Here is a 19,906-nt window from a genome sequence, read left to right as displayed (position 1 = left end):
TTTTCACAGCCGCTCGATGCTGGCGAGCTGATCGGCGCCTGCCGAAATATACAGTTCCTCTCTGCAGACCCCTCCATCTCCCAGTTTAAGGTATTCTACAGTGCAGCAGCTGAGATACAAACACACAAACACCCTTCTTTACAAGTTCTAATGTTTAGTTTTGTTTCTCTATTTCCAGTCAGTGGAAATCAGGACATACTACCTGGGGATGATAAGGGGCCCACAGAGCCGTCTTTGTTGGTTTAAAACCACCAAGACGAGCAGCTTGAATCACATGGTAATCACAGACTTAATTACTCTGAGGAAGAGAATTGACCGTGATGATTATTAGACTCACGTTTGTGAAATAGATCTTGAGTTTCAGCTTTTTGTCATTTGCAGGGATTCCCTTATGAAAGCTCCATAGAGGACTGTTTCACTGGCATACAGGTAAGGGATTATTCGTTGTGGCCTCACAAAACTTTTGTTAATTGCAGTGACTAATTGTGTTCACTTTAATTTGTTCTCTTAAGTCTGAATCTGGGAGGGTTACAGAGTTCATCTCCTGTAACCGAATGGAGACATCATTCGTCGTGCCACATTATTTTGTGGTAAATTTATTGCACTGTCATGAAGTGTATCTTGTAGTTAGAAGCTTTTAGAATTTTGTCTCTTGTGCTTTTATTTGTCTTCAGTGTCAATATTATTTTTATTCAACAGCAAACCATTACAACGGTAACCTGCACTATGCTGTATGTGGCTGAAGATGGGCAGATGTTCACCTCCACTTGGGATTATAATTACAACGACTGTGAGGTAATTCAGACTTTCAGACCTGATGTGTATCTACATATGCTGCTATTCCCCTGATTCAGATACTGTAAAATGTACTGTGTGAGTTTTAATGATTTAATGATTTGGCTTGCAGGAGAGTGAGGAGCGCCTTAACCCAGAGGAGTTGGAGGTGCCCTTTATTTGGTACGATCCTCTTCACTGTTTAATGATGTAACAGTGTATTGTATGTTTAACATACACTAAGCATTTACATCTCTTCTTTCTTAGCTGCCATCTTTCAGACAGAGGGGTGACTGAAATCGGCCTGAAGGTGCCCGCTCTCCGTGAGGCGTTTGCTGTGAGTAAAACCATTTATTCAGCTGCTGTTACTGTGCAGGTAAAGTCCACTCTGCTTTAACTTTTATATTGTGTGCTGTCTTATTTTCAGACTCTGCTTGCCAGCATCCAGAACCAGAACTTCTTGTTCACGGTGGGAAAAAAGATCGTCATGCGACTGGCAGCAGCTAACAACCAGGTGACTTCAGAATGATGAAAGACTGTATCATTTTTGGGATGGAAATAATTTCAGTTTCTCAGCCATAGCCAAAGTGAGTTACAGAGATTTTGTTGTTGCTTTAACAGGAAGTAGTTGGTGTGCAGTTGGCCTACGAGGCCCTGATTCGATTCCTGAGGACGCCTTCCAATCAGGAATCGATTAAAGCAGAGCTCAGCTCCTGTGTAAGCTAATAAACGCCTGTGTGAAATGACAGATGTTTAAAGATAACAGATGTTGCTAATATAGAAAACAGGACTCCAATATGTAAAGCTAATTTATTTCTGTAATTTTTCTCCTCTGTGCAGGACCACCACTACAACTTCCTGGATGTTTTTTTTGAGCTGATTTTCTTCAGCTACTGTATAAATGGCTCAAAACCTCAGCCAGTAAGTGTCTTATCAGGAGATTTCTAAGCAATGTTTGAGTTTCAGAACATGGTCTATTTCATCTCCTTTTCCTTTTCTCCATATTTTTTGAACCTGATAAGACATGGCATTAATGAAGCTTGTCTTTCTTTCCAAAAGTTTAAGGGAGGATTCTTGGAGCGCCTGCTTGCGTTCTTCAGCATGTGGGACGTGGACGTGTGGGAGCCTGCAGCAGAGCTGTACTTCACAGTGCTTATTGTAAGTGTTGAATATCTTCTGATGCCACCATACACAAATTCTCAGGATTGTATCTTAAACTCAGTGACACTGTGTTGGATGTGTGTGTAATTTGTCAATAGGATTACCTTACAGAGCTTGCTGAAGTACTGTTCACTCAGCCTCTGGAGCTCTACAGTGACCCAGCAGCCTTAGCCACCACAGTTCAGCGACTCCTCAAGCTGCACGTCCAGCTGATGATGGACATTTTGGAGGAGCTCTGAGCAATGTCTTTCCCCTTACCCACTTCATCTTTTCTTCCGCTTCATTTCATGTTCTTTTCTCTCACTTCTTTTTCCTACATTGCTCAGACTCCACATGTAAGTATGAATTCATTTTATTTCTATTTTTGATGAACTTAATATTTTAAAAATCTCTTCTCTTTTTTACAGGATTGTACAGTGAACCCCAGGACCTGAAGAAGGGCTTAACCCTTAAGATCATTCTTCCCTTATTAATCTATCCCTTTTTAATCAATCCCTCTGTTCATATCCCTCTCCCCCTATTCCCATAAGTTATTACTATAGATAATATATAGATAAATAGAATTATTTATGAATAAACTCATTTGTATAATGATTATATGCTTTACTTAAATAAATATTTATATTTGTTCCTATTACAGCCTCATTCTGATTATTTTTAGTCGTCAGTATATGTATAAAATTTTCCTTTAAACACAAACAGAATGTTTCACTCATATACAGATCATTTTTAAAGAATTTCACAACTTTTAAATGGTTTACTAAAACGTGGAAAAATAAATAACATTATATATTATATGACATATATTACGTATATAACAGAAAAACAGAAACACAATGGCAGAAAAGAAAGGATCTCCACATTGAAGTGATGAATCGAGATGAAGGTAATATCATAAAATGGTAATCATAGTAATGTAAATAATACGATAAAGCCTTCAACCCTCCCTCTGCTTAGTGCCAAGCTGTTCCCCACCCCTTCTACATGAGGTATCATGCTGACCAGAGAAAGGGTCAGTCTGCTGACCATGATTTTTGAGTCAGTGCTAAACACAAGTCTCTTTCTGTTCCCATCCTCTCCTGTCTTCTCTACAGCCATGTAAGTTAAATGCTCTATCTCTCTCTCTCACTCTCCCTCACTGCCAAAGCAGAAAAATATATACTACAAAGTATAATTCATCACCTGCTACATTAATCACATAAAATACATTGAAATGTAAATGAAATTAAAATAAATTAAATTATAGGTTTGTGTGATTTTGTGTTTAAAATGTTTGACATTGATTTTCACAGATCTATTGGTATCTCCAAGTAGCCATCTTATTCCTTAGAATTCACCTCAGGCATCTAAAGGCAAAATAAAAGTAATTCCTAAATGAATTGTGTATCTATAAAGAGGTATAAGTCTTTCCTTTCCCTTTCTATACATCTTCTACTAAATTAACTCAAAAGCTGTCAGAAACACTTTTTCATTTTTTTCATCTTTTTCACTTTTTCTGCAATTTTCATTACAGCAGGTCTGAGGTCTTGAGGAACCATCCCACCCTCGTACCACAGTGTTGCTGTAATTATAAAAAATCTAATAACGTTTTCTATCACATTTTCTTCACTTTCAAGGGCATTTGCTCACAGCAAATGTATCCCCAAATCATACTTAAATATAGTGCTTGGGTTCAACAGCTTTACTTTTGGCAGCAGAACGTCCAGCCGAACGATGATGGTCCATTTAACAAGCATACCTGAATGCAACATGTCTTCTAGTCTTTCAGCAGGAACTGAATTGTTAACTTTAGTAGTTGTGAATGTTGCAACCTGGAAATATACAAGCCTGACAGAGTTCATTAAAATAAAAGTAAAAAATGATCAGGCAGTTACAGAACCATATGTGTTTAAACCTCAGACAGATATTATGGACTCATTACATTGAGAAGGATACCAAAGAGCTGTACCACTCCCTCACTCATGCTGTTTAGGAGCCAAGGGAAGCACCAATTCTGTTTTTGGTGTTAGCCATGGACCTGAGGCAGCAAACCCTTTTTGCTTTAGAAAGAACCGAGTCCGGACTAAAATATGTTGCAGAACTCCAAATCATTTCCTCCCAACGGTAGTCCCTGGTCTCCATGGTGACGCTATACGAGCTGACACAAAGGTTAAGGATGAAGTCCTGTTAGAGAAAGTGACTGAACACAGTAAAACACACAAGCAGGATACACTGATGGACAGGGTGGACCAAGGTGTCAAAGATCGATCTATCTATCTATCTATCTATCTATCTATCTATCTATCTATCTATCTATCTATCTATCTATCTATCTCTCATAGCCCCCCCATGTATAAACAATACATGTCTTATTTATTTATTTATTTACTTGTGTGTTTAATATTTAGATGTGTATATATCTCCACTAGTTCATGATGCATTAAAAAAGTGAGATGTGTAGAGCAGCCCAGGTCCTCTTTCACTCCTCCATGATGACATCACAGAGCTGGTGGATGTTAGAGACCATGCGCTCCCCCACCTTAGGGTTTAGGTCTGGAGACATGCTTGGCCAGTCCATCACCTTTACCCTCAGCTTCTTTAGCAAGGCAGTGGTCGTCTTGGAGGTGTGTTTGAGGTCGTTATCATGTTGGAATACTGCCCTGTGGCCCAGTCTCCGAAGGGGGGGGTCATGCTCTGCTTCAGTATGTCACAGTACATGTTGGCATTCATGTTTCCATCAATGAACTGGAGCTCCCCAGTGCCGGCAGCAGACCATGACACTCCCAACACCATGCTTGACCGTAGGCAAGGCACATTTGTCCTTGTACTCCTCACCTGGTTGCCACCACACACGCTTGACACCATCTGAACCAAATAAGTTTATCTTGGTCTCATCAGACCACAGGACATGGCTCACAGGACTGACAGCTCAGTTTCAGGGTCTTGGCAATCTTCTTATAGCCTAGGCCATCTTTATGTAGAGCAACAATTCATTTTTTCAGATCCTCAGAGAGTTCTTTGCCATGAGGTGCCATGTTGAACTTCCAGTGACCAGTATGAGAGAGTGTGAGAGCGATAACACCAAATTTAACACACCTGCCCCCCATTCACACCTGAGACCTTGTAACACTAACGAGTCACATGACACCGGGGAGGGTAAATGGCTAATTGGGCCCAATTTGGACATTTCCACTGAGGGGTGTAGTCACTTTTGTTGCCAATGGTTTAGACATTAATGTCTGTGTGTTGAGTTGTTTTGAGGGGACAGTAAATTTACACTGTTATACAGGCTGTACACTCACTACTTTACAGTGGAGCAGAGGGTCATTTCTTCAGTGTTGTCACATGAAAAGATATAATAAAATATTTACAAAAATGTCAGGGGTGTACTCACTTTTGTGAGATACTGTATATATAGAGAAAAATGTATATACATTCCAGAGAAAGAAATATTTGTATAAATATTTTATTACAAAATGTATGGCTATACATTATAGATTGATATATATATCAGAATCAGAAAAAGTTTTATTGCCAGGTACAGCAAAGGGTCAGCAAGGAGCACTTTACAGTACTAGGAATTTGTCTTATGATGATATTATGATAATATTATTAATTTTATACTAACATAATATACATCATACTGTTTTTCTTTTCCTGAAGTATATATACATTTTTTGGTTGACTCTGTGTATATAAATTGTGAACATTAAGCCATGTTTTAAAAAAAATAAAAATAAAGGGTAAAGAGCCTCTAGTGGACATCGTCTAGTACTGCAGGAGTCAGGCCAAAACCATGTCCAGTCAATGGACTGATGAATGTAAAAATTTGTTGTGAGCCGTTAGAGCATCACAAAATCATGAAATTAAGCAAACTTACTCACAACCAGTTGTTCTGTCTGTGTAAAATGTTTTGAAACATTAGGACTTTCCACTGTTAAGATATAAGAACATTAATTTTCTTCTATTATGTCATTATTTAATCCTCACCATAGCAACAACATTCACAATATCACAAATTCCTTCACAGTTTCACATCAGCCATGTCTTGCTATTATTCTGAATGATTTTCAACCAAATCACATGAAAGAAAGAGACAAAACATTAGATTTCTAAAAGTGACACACTTCCTGCTGCCAGTTGGTGGCGCTATGACTGAGACTCACAGTAGTCATGTCCATGTGATCAGCTTTCTTCTCTTAACATACAGTTGAAGTTTGATGTAAATCACTCAATATACACCAAAGTTATTAGCCACTTCCTGTTTCCTTTTATTCACCATCAGTTTAAGGGCTCCTCATGGCTGAACCGTTTGAGATATCAGGAATCCCTTCTCAATTTTAGATCCTCAATGTCTTCAGATCATATTGGACCCTGTTTGGTCAAAATCATATAAATCTCCTAGGAGGAGTATATCAAAATCCATTGGGTGCATTTTTCAAACATCCCAAAATAACTGACTTCCTGTTAAGCAGATCCCAAGACAGGTGGATGAACGTCATTAAGCTCAGTGAGATCTAAATGTATACCGGGTCTCATGCATATACGTGAAAGTGAATATGAGCTGTGCAGCTATATTTCTGACACAGTTCCAGGGGGCGCTGTGACAGCCCTGTGCCACACCCAGGGACCAGCCACACTGGACTTTCTCAAACATTTGCACTTTATATGTGAAATATTTTGGAACATTAGGCCTCTGAAATACCTCTTCTGACCCAGGTGACTCCAGCATATCAAAGCCCTTTAGAGAAGTTGAGTACAAGTGCACTGAATTACCATTTTATTTAAATAGCTGTGAAAGTATTAATAAGCTGTGTTTAAAACTGCTTTACTACACATACTGGCACATTTTAACATAATACAGATTGTCCAAACTGATGTTTGTGAGATCTGAGAGGTCTTTGTGGGTAAACTCATTTCACATTAAACTGCCACAGAGGTCAAATGTAAATTAAACCAAAGAACAGAGCTGCACAGTTATAATTTTTCTCTGGTCTAAACCTAAGAATAACAGGGTAAAATGATAAAAAGAGTTTTGTATTATTTTTACATGCACCAGGACTGATTAAAGTTAATAAATAAAGAATCAGACATGCTTTTATTTACTTGTTTTTTATTTTTATTTATTTTTTAACTTCAGATAGCCAGGGGTGGTGTCAAACACTTGGATATTTTCTAATGCTGAAGCCCAACAAAGCCCTTCCATTCCACTAATTCACCTTGTGCCTCACTGTGTGTACATCCATTACATCCGTCTAATGTTTCACCAAGAAATTAATAAACTGTATGTGGAACCATCAACATCTCTCATTAACGTCTTGAGCAAGCTGTTAGCCCGTACCTGGACGTATGTCCCTGAATTTGCATCAAGAGTCCTGACCCAAGCTATTTTTTCTATTCAAGGCTTTGAGGAGCACAAAGATGCATACATCCTTTTTTGTGGATCTAGTTAAGCCACAGTGCTCGACTCAAGCGTCCAGGAAGGCTCGCTCTATCTATCGTGAGGGAAAAAATGATTTGATCCCCTGCTGATTTTGTACGTTTGCTCACTGACAAAGAAATGATCAGTTTGTAATTTTAATGGTAGGTGTATTTGAACAGTGAGAGACAGAATAACAAAAAAAATCCAGAAAAACACATTTCAGAAAAGTTCTACATTGATTTGCATTTTATTGAGTGAAATAAGTATTTGATCCCCTATCAGTCAGAAAGATTTCTGGCTCCCAGGTGTCTTTTATACAGGTAAGGAGCTGAGATTACAGTAGGAGCACTCTCGGGGAGTGCTCTTAATCTCAGCTGGTTACCTGTATGAAAGACACCTGTCCACAGAAGGAAGCAATCAATCAGATTCCAAACTCTCCATCATGGCCAAGACCAAAGAGCTGTCCATGGATGTCAGGGACAAGATTGTAGACCTACACAAGGCTGGAATGAGCTACAAGACCATCACCAAGCAGCTTGGTGAGAAGGTGACAACAGTTGGTGCGATTATTCCCAAATGGAAAAAACACAAAAGGTCTGTCAATCTTCCTCGGTCTGGGGCTCCATGCAAGATCTCACCTCATGGAGTTTCAATGATCATGAGAACGGCGAGGAATCAGCTCAGAATTACACTGGAGGATTATGTCAATGATCTCAAGGCAGCTGGGACCATAGTCACCAAGAAAACAATTGGTAACACATTGCACCGTGAAAGACTGAAATCCAGTAGCGCCCGCAAGGTCCCCCTGCTAAAGAAAGCACATGTACAGGCTCAGCTGAAGTTTGCCAGTGAACATCTGAATGATTCAGAGGAGAACTGGGTGAAAGTGTTGTGGTCAGATGAGACCAAAATCCAGCTCTTTGGCATCAACTCAACTCGCCGTGTTTGGAGGAGGAGGAATGCTGCCTATGACCCCAAGTACACCATCCCCAGGTGACAGGACAACTGCACTGCATCAAAGGGACGATGGACGGAGCCATGTACCGTTAAATCTTGGATGAGAACCTCCTTCCCTCAGCCAGGGCATTGAAAATGGGTTGTGGATGGATATTCCAGCCTGACAATGACCCAAAACACACGGCAAAGGCACATTAAGCACATTAAGGTCCTGTAGTGGTCTAGCCAGTCTCCAGACCTTAATCCCATGGAAAATCTGTGGAGGGAGCTGAAGGGTCAGCCACAAAACCTTAATGACTTGGAGAGGATCTGCAAAGTGGAGTGGGCCCAAATTCCTTGAGATGTGAGATGTGTGCAAACCTGGTGGCCAACTACAAGAAATGTCTGATGTCTGTGATTGCCAACAAGGGTTTGCCACCAAGTACTAAGTCATGTTTTACAAAGGGATCAAATACTTATTTCACTCAATAAAATGCAAATCAATGTAGAACTTTTTTGAAATGTGTTTTTCTGGATTTTTTTGTTATTCTGTCTCTCACTGTTCAGATAAACCTACCATTAAAATTACAGATTGATAATTTCTCTCTCAGTGGGCAAACGTACAAAATCAGCAGGGGATCAAATAATTTTTTCCCATCTGTCTGTCTGTCTGTCTGTCTGTGAGTAGTTTCCTGAAATTAGCTTGCAACTGGATCCTGGATTTCCTGACTGGGAGACTTCAGTCAGTCCGGATCAGGAGCAGTATCTCCAGCACCACCACAGTGAACACTGGAGCTCCTCAGGGCTGTGTGCTCAGTCCATTGCTGTTCACTCTGCTGACTCACGACTGTGCAGCAATGCACAGATCGAACTACATCGTCAAGTTCGCCGATGACACGACCGTGGTGGGTCTCATCAGCAAGAACGATGAGTCAGCATACAGAGAGGAGGTGCAACATCTAACAGCCTGGTGCAGAGCCAACAACCTCTCCCTGAACGTCGACAAGACCAAAGAGATGGTTGTTGACTTCAGGAGAGCACAGTGTGACCATTCTCCGCTGTCCATCGATGGCTCCTCTGTGGAGATCATCAAGAGCATCAAATTCCTTGGTGTCCATCTGGTGGAGAACTTCACCTGGTCACTCAACACCAGCTCCATCACCAAGAAAGCCCAGCAGCGCCTCTACTTCCTGAGGAGGCTGAGGAAAGCCCATCTCCCTTCCCCCATCCTGACTGTGTTCTACAGAGGGACCATCGAGAGTGTCCTGAGCAGCTGCATCACTGCCTGGTTTGGGAACTGCACCGTCTCGGATCGCAAGACCCTTCAGCGGATAGTGAGGACAGCTGAGAAGATCATCGGAGTCTCTCTCCCCTCTATCACAGACATTTACACCGCACGCTGCATCCGCAAAGCTAACAGCATTGTGGCTGACCCCACACACCCCTCACACACACTCTTCACCCTCCTGCCATCTGGAAAGAGGTACCGGAGCATTCGGGCCCTCACAACCAGACTGTGTAACAGTTTCTTTCCTCAAGTCATCAGGTTCCTCAACACCCGGGACTGAACTGTTCTACACTCTCTCTCACACACACACACTCTCTCTCTCACACACACACACACACACACACACACACACACACACACACACACACACACACACACACACACACACTCTCTCACTCAGGACTGAACTGTATATTAACTCTGTCTCTCTCACACACAGATACACACACTCTCTCTTGACCGTGTGAACACACGCACACACAATTTATACTGTTCATTACTTACTGCACTCCCTCTACCTGTCATCCGCTGCTATAGTTATATTTATGTTTATTCTATTTGCACTACCTCAACCGCTGCTGTGTATTTTTGCACAATACTTTTTTTTATTTTTACATCATTTCACTTTATCTATTTTATTTCACTTACATTCCATTACACATGTTCTTTTCTTTCTTTTCGGCGCTAAGTGTCCTGTGTTCTTTTGTGTTGTCTTTATTGTATTTTGCACTGGTCTTGTCTATGCTCTGTTTGCACCTAGCTGCACACTGTGCACTTTACGTGGCTAAGACAATCTTCTGTCCTAGCTCTGAGGTGTTGTTTTGTGCTGAACTTGTTGTTGTATGTTTATGTAGCACCAGGTCCTGGAGAAACGTTGTTTCATTTCACTATGTACTGCATCAGCTATATGTGGTTGAAATGACAAAGCTTCTTGAATTTATTATTTATTTATTTTTATTTATTTTCAGACTTCAGCTTGTACACGCCCCTGTACTAGATGACATCCAAGCATTAGACACCTCCTAGACGATCATCTGTTTCTTTTTCTTGGGTGAATGGGTGGTAATTTGACGCTGCTTGTCGGCTTCTGCGCTACAAACATCTGCTGTCCTTGTATCTTCTCCAGGGCAAAGGTTTGTCCTTTTATCTTCTGGGCAAAGGTTTGTCCTTGTCTCTTCTCTAGGGCAAAGGTTTGTCCTCGTCTCTTCTCTAGGAGAACCCTCGGGTGTGCTGGGGGCTGAGGCTGGATCACAGGCCTGTACTGTGGCTTGGGTGCTTCAAACCAGATGAATATATTTTAGACATGTCCAGAAAGCTTTACCTCACTTTAGATAATTTCAAAAATTAATTAATATATTTTTAATATAACTAACTCATGCTGAATGTCCACAGGAATTTCCTCCAAAGCTACTTTCTACAGTGATAAAAAGTGTAAAGTGTTACTTACTGAAATCACACTGAATATTCTTCTCTCTGCAGGCATTCATTAAACGCCTGTACTTCATCCTCTCATCATCAAGCCGCTCAGACAGAAAGTCATACTCCTACACACATGCAAAAACATGTCCAAGTGTACCTACATCTATACATTTTTACTAAGTCTAAGCTTTCTCTTGTTCTACTGACAAATCACTGACAAATCATTTTGAAGAACTTTACACTTAAATCAGCTAAAAATGTTGATAAGAAATCCTCCTTACTGTCTCTGTCCTGTTGATCCTATTTTTCTCAGCCTGCATCTTTCTAGTGTGCGTTTCCTTCTGAGTTTTCTGGGTCCTTTTGATGAAGTCCATCTGTCTGTGGTGATCTCTTAAGGCCTCGTCTGCTGGGCTGATCTTGCAGTTGATATTGTAGTGAACCTGTTGCAGTTATTACACTCAGTCAGGTATAAGCATACTAGGCTGTGTATTCTGTGTGTGTGTGTGGGTCAGTGCATATATATGAGCATCTTACATCTGCTTCATGGCAATAGCGCCTGTGAAGCTCAACGAACTTCTCCTTCAGCGTCTTTGGGTCTTCTTGGATGAATGGTAAGCAGTTGCGGACATCACCCCTCCACCTTTCCAGCAGGATATTGTTACTCTTGAGCTGTGGGAAGACAGACATTACAGTCTTATGGTACCACTGGTAAAACTAATGATTATTATCTCCAGCAATACAAGCAACAACTACACGTTAAATCCTTGCATCTTAAGGAATTATAAATCAAAAATGATTTTGTGGTGAAACAAACCCTCTGCCTCTGGATCTCTACGTGTTTGGCCTTAGCTTTGACCTTCCGCTTCAGGTCAGAAAGGATCTTCTTGTACTTCTTGTCGTCCGCTGCCATTTCAGCAGCAATCTAAAATGACAGCCTCCTCTGATTAGCTTGTAGTAATAGTTTGTTTCATTGTTCTCTTGTCATTTGTTGCATAGAATTTGACAGTGTCATACTTTTAAACTCCTCACCTTCGAGAACATGTCTTTATCCTCCTCTAATTTATTCTTAAGTTGGTTGATTTCAATCATTTGACTGCTGCCCTGCATCTCACCATCAGCTACTTCACCCTCCAGTTCCACCCTGATCAATTCTGCCTGGATCTCTTCTATGCGCAGCTCCAGGTCTCTAATTATTTTCTTGAGCTCTTCAGTGGAGCTCACCTGCAGGGACAGAACAGACTCTCTTCTTATTTATTGCACAAAGTCAGTCTATCTTCATTTATTAATGGCTGATTTATTCAACTTTTTTTTTTTTTATATCAAAGACCTTTAGCAATGAAATGCTAACAGTTATGGATGTGACCAAATAGCTGCATATTGTATGTACTATCAAGTTACCCAGAATAGAGAATATCAGCAAGTTCTAGCTTATACAGTGGAGTATTAAACCCCAGCACACTGAGTTGTATAGATATCTTGCTCTAAATTTATACCACACACAATCATGTACTATACAGTATGTTTTGTGGCATAATTCTCTGTTTATGTTGCAGTAAAGTGCAAAAAAAGAATGCCAAAAAAAAAACCACCACTGGGAGTGTTAGCATGAACTTCACCTTTTCAGAGAAGATCTGGCTTTGCCTCTCCTTCTCCTTTGTCAGACACCTGAAATTATGACCTGCTTCAAAGAGTTGGTCCTTCATGTTCATTATTTCCTCCTTCATATGAGAGATCTGGGTGCGCTGATCTTTTTCCAAGCTTTTAGTGGCCCAGTATGCTTCCTGTGTGGGTGTGTTGAATCACATCATGGTTAACTGTGGTGGTGTTAACAGATTTTAAAACATATCTTTTACATTTCTATGCAAGGCAAGAAAAATACCACTTTGTGGTTCATTGTTTACTTTTTCCCCCATGAGTTGTATTTCTTGCTCCATCATCTGCCTAAGCTCCCTCTCCTTCTGGATATCTTCTATATAGTCTTTACTGAGCTCCATGGCCTCATATAAAGCGTCTTCCAGAAACCTTTGCTGTTCCTCCTTAAAGGTCTTAATCTTCTGCTCCAACTCTGCCTCTAGCTGTATAGAGAAGACAAACACATTATAGTAAAAATTTGAAACATACTAATCATAAGGCTGGACTGAAATGGATCGCAATTCCACACATATTGGACTTTATAAACCGAGCTGGTCCACGCATGCAACTAGTATATCGGTATGGAACAGTAGGAGTTTATTATACTAATAGTTACTGTACCTCAGCTTAGTGTAAGCACCCTACCTAGTGCATTATGTGTCAAATTGGGCATTAAAAGGTTAATACCAGGAAAAGAAGTAAGAATACTAGGGAAAGGAACAAGAGGGGCTGGATCTCAAAAATTCAGCACTGACACATGCAGCACAAAATAAGTCAAGGGCTAAGCTAACTAGATACAGATAAGAAATAATGAGCCTGTAGTTTGGACCAGAGGCAGCTCAAGGACAAATGAGGAAGACAGGAGCACACGTCCCAACAGTGAGAGTTTGAGCAGTTTGGCTCTCTCACCTCCTGCACCTTGACTTCATAGGCCTGTGTGTCCTCCTCCAGGATACAGCGGTGGTTCTCCTCAGCTTTCTGCAGCTTGTACTCAAAACTCTCCTTCATCAGTTTCATTTTCTGCTTGAACTCTTTGGACCTCTCAAATTCCACACGGGGCCCCTCATCGAGAAAGAATTCTGGGAACAAAATTGGACATGCATTTTAAATGGGATACTAAAGGTGAAGTCTAGAAAATTCAACAAAAATCCAGGCTCATAAACACTGAGGCAAGCAGATTTTATAATATTTTTTATATTAAATTGTTCTAAAGCAGCCAAGCTCCCAAGTGACTCTCAAAACCCAAACGTTCTGTAAAGGCACAATGTTGACATATAGAGGGTGTATTTACTTTGGTCGTTCATCTCCTTGACAAAATTCTCCTTCAGCTTGGTCAGCTCCTTCATGTAAGAGATCTTTTCAGCGTCCTTCACAGCACCCAGTTTCTATCGTGAGATACATAACCGTGTTTACTGAATTATTCATTAACATGGATCATAACCTTGTGCTCATTGTTCATCTGATATACAATAATGAATACAATACAATAAAATCAGAGCCAAATCGATTTAATCAGTCTGACCTGGATTTTCTCTTTCAGAGATGTGATCTTCTCCTGGAAAGGCAGCAAAACTGTGTGCATTTTCTCACTGAAGTCTATTTCCATCATGGTCATTGCGATCTCCTGCTCCACCTCCAGCCGCTCAAGATGTAACGTGAGCTTATTTATCATCTCATCCTGGATGATGACAAAAGTTTAACACAGAAAAAGAATGAATGGACAAAGTCAAAGTTTTAGGAAGATAAATGTTTAATCCTGCTGTTAAACTGTATCACTATAAGGTACAAAGGCAACGTACAAGTATCTGTTAAGGCACCTGTTCTAATATATTGTGGTTTCTATAGTAAGGACTACTCTAAGTGAAACAGCATTCCTTCACTTGGAAGGATCATATAGCTTATGGCTTGGTCATATTTACCTGTTTATCCAGGAATTCCTTTTCACATAAGACCACGCCAGTGTAGTCTAATTCTTTGACCTTCTCAATGGTCTGTCCATTCTGGTCAATAATCGACCAGACGAAAAGGCAGCCGTCCTTAGAGGCAGTCAGCAGGTACTGATCACCAGGTGTGACGACCATCTACACAAACAATGAAGAAAAAATATTGAATTGGATGGAAAATTTCATTCAAGCACCAAGAACAGATATAACCATCATTAGCTGAATAAATCACTCAGTGTTCTTCCTTGGCCGTTATTTTCTGGTATCAGGATGCTTATTTGGTCAGTGTCTCCTACAATTTCTATCATCATTATCGACAGTATACACATCAAACTATTTCAGTTTTCATTATCATGGCATATCATCATTCCTAAGACACACACGTACTTTGGTGATGGGACCAGAATGGGCCTGATATTCTTTCCAGGTCTTCTCTTTATCAAAAGGGTAATCGATGACCCTGACAGTACCAGCTGAGGTGCCAATGAAGACTGTTCTGCCCGAACGAGTCATGGAGACAGCCGTGTATTCCCCACCATCTGAGGCCATTTCATATAGGACCTAAATGCAAACAAAAACACAAGCAAATCAAGTGAATTTTATTATTCTGTCCATACACATATAGAGGGAGAAACACGGCTTCAGGATCACAGTGTGAAAACCATGATAAGAGCATGGTGATAAAAAATCCTGCTATGGGATAGTGTCCACTGTTAAAGGTGCTATATAACTAAAATAAAATTTTATTTTAGATATAGAGTTTACACAGAGTTTCTATGTTTTGCAGTTGAACTGCTGTGATTGTAATTTTATCTAAACAATCATATGATATGTTTTTTTGGACTTGCCCCTTCATCACTGATCTCCTGAAGATGGCTGCGGCCTACGGCGAGGACGCTCCCGGTGTTAGGCGAGAATGCCACATCTGCGAAGCAAGACGCTGTCTCGTTCCTAATCACCGCATTGCCGGTCAGAACGTCCCACACAAATACAGTGCCGTCCATCCCACATGACACCAAGCGACGGTCATCGTCGCTCCACTTCAAAGACTGCACCTGAAGGGTCAGAACAGGGAATTGAGGTCACTGATATTTATTAACAGTCTTCATTATGGTTCAGTGATTAAAAAAAATATTAAATCTGTGATCAAAATGTTTATGAAACACTATTTATACTGACTTGCTGATGATGACCGCTCAGGTCCAGTTTTTTCTGTGTTCTGATGTCATAAACGTGGATCATTTTTCCAATGATGGCGGCGAACTTGTTACCATTGTGGTTGAACACACACTGTAGACACACACATGCTTTATTTGACTCACTACTTCTACACACAGTTTCTGGAAACACACACAGATTTCAAATATAAAAAAAACATTATAACACTAAGGTCAGGTCAGTTAGAACCCACCTCGGTGCAGTTGCTTATGGGGAACGTCTGGGCAGTGTGCAGGTCGTCATAATAAATTTTCATGAGGTGGACTTCTGTGGAGAAGCCCACCAGGACGAAAAGGCCGTTCGGGTGAATCGAGACGCTGAGCGGCTCTTCCTCAAACTGCTTGAACTGCACCAGAGACCTGCAGAAAAAGTCCATACAGTCAGAAATCTTTCACACAGTAAATAAGCCCTATGGATATTTTGATAGCCGCATCTGATGACGATCAGTATTCTGATTGATTGAGTATCAAGTACTGATTGAGTATTGAGGAGTACCAAACATTTTTACTAACAAACATGATTTTTTCTCCTACTTTTTATGGTAGTTCCAGATGTGTACGGTGCGGTCATTGGAGCAGGTGGCCATGAGGGGTTTCGTCGCACATACGGACAGACCTGTGATGCTCCCCGAGTGAAAAGACTGAGACAGGTGCATGAACTGGGTCTTCTTATTCTGAAAAAGGAAGCAATGGAGAAGCAGAAGTCAGTCAATTTTTTAGTGAAAGGCTTTCCTTATTACTGTACATTACTGTTTGTTGCTCTGTTACCTTAATAAGCTCCTCTGAATTGAGGCTGATGTGGTAGAGCTGGCCTTGGTCTGTGCTAATGGCCAGCGCCTCCTCTGATGGACTAATGCACATCGAGGTAATCGCCTGAAGTGGCTTGTTGCTGCATGGGTCCACAGGAATCTGCAGAACAGAGGAAAACAGCTCTTAGTGCTTATACCCACTGGTGCTCAGCCTCACAACGGGTACAGAGTGTCAGAATAACATCCTGTAGAACTGTACTTTAGAGCATACACCACATGCTTTAACACTACTAGTATATCAGATATTGTGATTATACAAGTTCATCTCTATACCCCTCTCTGCTCGTTTTAGAGCTGAGTTGAAATAACCATTTGAATCACACAAAATGAATTATGGCTAAGGTTTAGGCAAGTCCTAAAGATGGCTGCTGTTTCAAATCCCAGCATTGCCAGAGAGCCACTGGTGGGATCTTGAGCAAGACCCTTACCCATAAACTTTCACATTTACCTCACCTGTGAGTTGTGTAGCATAAAAGCTTCTGCAGAATGTTAAATATCAATTACTCACTCTTAATGTCACTGTCTTCCTGTAGTTGTCTTTATCCGGGATCTTCTCATACAGGCTAACTACTCCCAGCCCATCTGAACAGATGAAGCCGTCAGAGTAGGGCAAGATGGCAGTGATAGCTGTCTGTGGTATAGCTGTCGGAGATGAAGATGAATCCGTTTGTCTGTCAAGGGAGAGAATGTAGATCATCATGATTTGGTAAAAATACAATAAAAATGATACCGTATTTTATTATAAGCAGTAGGATGATACAAGCGTTACAAAGATAAAAACAGATCTTCAGAACAAGGAAAAGGTGTTGGAGAGGATCTTTGCATCTCTCTCTCCCTCTGTGCTGTTACCTCTCACATGCTTTCCCCATCCTTTGCAGGCGTTTGGATTTCAAAATTAGCAGTTGCCCTGCCTCAGTTCCTGCAATAATGGAGTCGCTAGACATCCACGTGTGGCACAGGATGTTCATCTTCTCCACCTTATACGAGTCCGCCATTTTCAGGGCGCCCCTCCTGAATTCATAGATCCTGAAAACTCCCTTTCCGGTGACGCAAACCTGTTTCATATCCTGGGGGTTAAAGCTGACCTGGGATTGAGAAAAGAGAACACTCAGTGTTGAGGTTTGACCAGATGATATAGCAGATTCATGACCATGATCTAAGCCTTTTCCTTTCCTGTATGCACCAGCAATTGGATCAATGAAACGTCTCATTTTTATTTTCTGCCAGTTGTATCCATGTTTTTAATGGAAAAGCATCTTTGGTATTACAAAGTTCACTTGTCTTCACTCACAACTGCAAGACCTTCAAAATTTCTACCTGAATGATATCGCCTGGTGTCTTGATCTGCACAGACGCGATGAGCTCCTTTTTCTTCCACTGCCAGCAGTAGAGGGTCCATGAGGGTCCCCCAGCCTGGCCTAGCAGGTACTCCGAGTCAGCCGAAAATGCCATGCAGACAAACTCCTGCACGCCGTAGTCGCTGCCCTTCAGAACTTTTTTCTTGGAGTGTTTCTTGTCCTTCAGGTCAAGGATGGTAATGGAGGCCCATTTACCACACTCCGACACGGCCAGGTAGCGCCGATCAGGGCTAAAAGCCAGGGCCCGCAAGCTCTTGCTTTTCGCTGCACCTGTGGAGTAACATTTGATTAGGAGGACTGAATGATTTTAATTAAAACAGATTCAAAGACTACTTCAACTACAAATAAGGATGATTTAAGATCTAACAGAGTCATTACAGTAAAATGGTAATTTGTTCCCTAACTGAAATGCATTTCCTTTTGATTTTGTACAAAGTCTATGCAACAGTTAGACCCCAAACGTACATAACTGTATGTTTGAGGGTAAATTTACACTGTACTTTAGGGAAGAGGTATGTCTCTTTGTGGTACCAGTTTTTCTGTCAGTGCTTAGGTTGTTTTTAAAAAGGTACAACAGGAAGTGAAGCTCTCAGCAGACTTACTGTAAAGAAACTCTTGGTGTTGCTGAGGGATGTTGTAACTGACACAATGGTTTCCACCTGGAAAAATCAGAGTTTCCTCATCCTGAAACAGCAGGTTGTTTCTTACGCCTTTGCTCACACCTAAAACGTGGCAAGGCTTAATGCCTTGTAAGCTTCTTTTAGAAGTCGTTTTATTTTTTGTGAAATTGCTCTGAAATGAGAAAAACATGGCATTCATTAGTTGAAAATGATACTGCACTGGTTCCACATGGCATTGTGAAGGTAAACAGTGAATAGCTTATGAAACACAGTGTATAGCTTATGAAACACAGTGTATAGCTTATGAAAAGGTTATAACTAAAAGTAGTTGACGATTCTTTATTCAGAAATGTTGGGAATCGAGGAATCAAACGATGAGCCGATTCCATACAATACGATTCATTTGTGCTCCTAAGGGGTTCATTTTCATACACTGATTTCACAAAGATGACACAAAGCCTTACAGATTTAAAATAAAACCCCAGAAAACAAACTTATTACTCCTTGTGTAATGAAAAAAAAACCCCGAAATGTCCTGTAAGGAAATCCGTCTAAACACAGCAGGGGACAGAGCGCGCGCTACGGCGACAGAAAAGCACATAACTTCACATAAACACGGTTTAAAAAAATACACAAAGCAATTCAGTTTTCTCAGACATAAGAGATTAATCAGATGAGACAATCCGCTAGGTTTGGATTACACTAAATATTTAGCCCCGTCGGAAAAAAAACGGCGAGTTTTATAGCGGTCTGTATTGCTAACTTAGCGCTCTGTGACTTAGCAAGCGGTCACGTTAATTATCAGTTAATTATTAACGTCGATGTAAAAGATGTTCGGTTTGGAAAAACTTACCTCAATATCGCAAGAAGCCATCTTGGTAGCTCGCTTGTTTGCGCTCTTGATCATCAATGAGACTCTTCGGTTCAGAGTTGCTATGGATATGCTCAGTTCTTTTACGCAATAAAGAGGTTACGTCATCAGCAGCCGCCATTTCTTTAAGCTTTTTATTTTAACTTGCGTATGAATTTTGTTCAAATAAAAATGCCTCACACTACGTGCTCATTTTTGCACAACTTTTGTCACAGCCTCTATCACTGAAACAGATGAAGTAACGTGATGCCGTCTGCCATTCAATTATAATTTTCACTTGTCAAATGTGACCAATTTGCATGGGAGCCGAAAGAGTCGGTTCGGAACCAAAACATTGTTTAGAGTAGACGGGGAGTGTCGAATTGATTTCATCCAAACAATTAAGTTAAAAAAAGTGATTTTGTCATTTATAAAGAAGATTAAATAACACTGTGTAACGCTCTGACCCAGATAAGTCGTTACTTCCAGGAAAAATGA

General features: G+C 40.7%; 1 protein-coding gene across 1 annotated transcript; it reads right to left on the bottom strand.

Annotated features, from left to right (window-relative positions):
* Nucleotides 1-10,541: 10,541 nt before the first annotated feature.
* On the bottom strand, nucleotides 10,542-19,508 carry LOC131354895 (cilia- and flagella-associated protein 57-like). The gene is made up of 23 exons (XM_058392982.1): nucleotides 19,412-19,508; nucleotides 18,541-18,730; nucleotides 17,898-18,208; nucleotides 17,430-17,665; nucleotides 17,089-17,251; nucleotides 16,540-16,680; nucleotides 16,306-16,445; nucleotides 15,966-16,131; nucleotides 15,734-15,844; nucleotides 15,403-15,609; nucleotides 14,942-15,115; nucleotides 14,531-14,692; nucleotides 14,134-14,289; nucleotides 13,903-13,996; nucleotides 13,521-13,690; nucleotides 12,881-13,054; nucleotides 12,596-12,760; nucleotides 12,009-12,200; nucleotides 11,794-11,901; nucleotides 11,514-11,648; nucleotides 11,261-11,419; nucleotides 11,008-11,104; nucleotides 10,542-10,835 (listed from the first exon to the last, which is right to left on the bottom strand). The coding sequence occupies exons 1-23, from the start codon at nucleotides 19,463-19,465 to the stop codon at nucleotides 10,591-10,593; spliced, it is 3,750 nt and encodes a 1,249-aa protein (XP_058248965.1). The 5' UTR covers nucleotides 19,466-19,508; the 3' UTR covers nucleotides 10,542-10,590.
* Between the last annotated feature and the right edge of the window lie 398 nt (nucleotides 19,509-19,906).

This window comes from Hemibagrus wyckioides, linkage group LG06 (assembly GCF_019097595.1).
Source record: "Hemibagrus wyckioides isolate EC202008001 linkage group LG06, SWU_Hwy_1.0, whole genome shotgun sequence".
Classification (NCBI taxonomy): domain Eukaryota; kingdom Metazoa; phylum Chordata; class Actinopteri; order Siluriformes; family Bagridae; genus Hemibagrus; species Hemibagrus wyckioides.
Note: the sequence above shows the minus strand (reverse complement) of the source record. Positions and strands in the feature narration are given on the sequence as shown.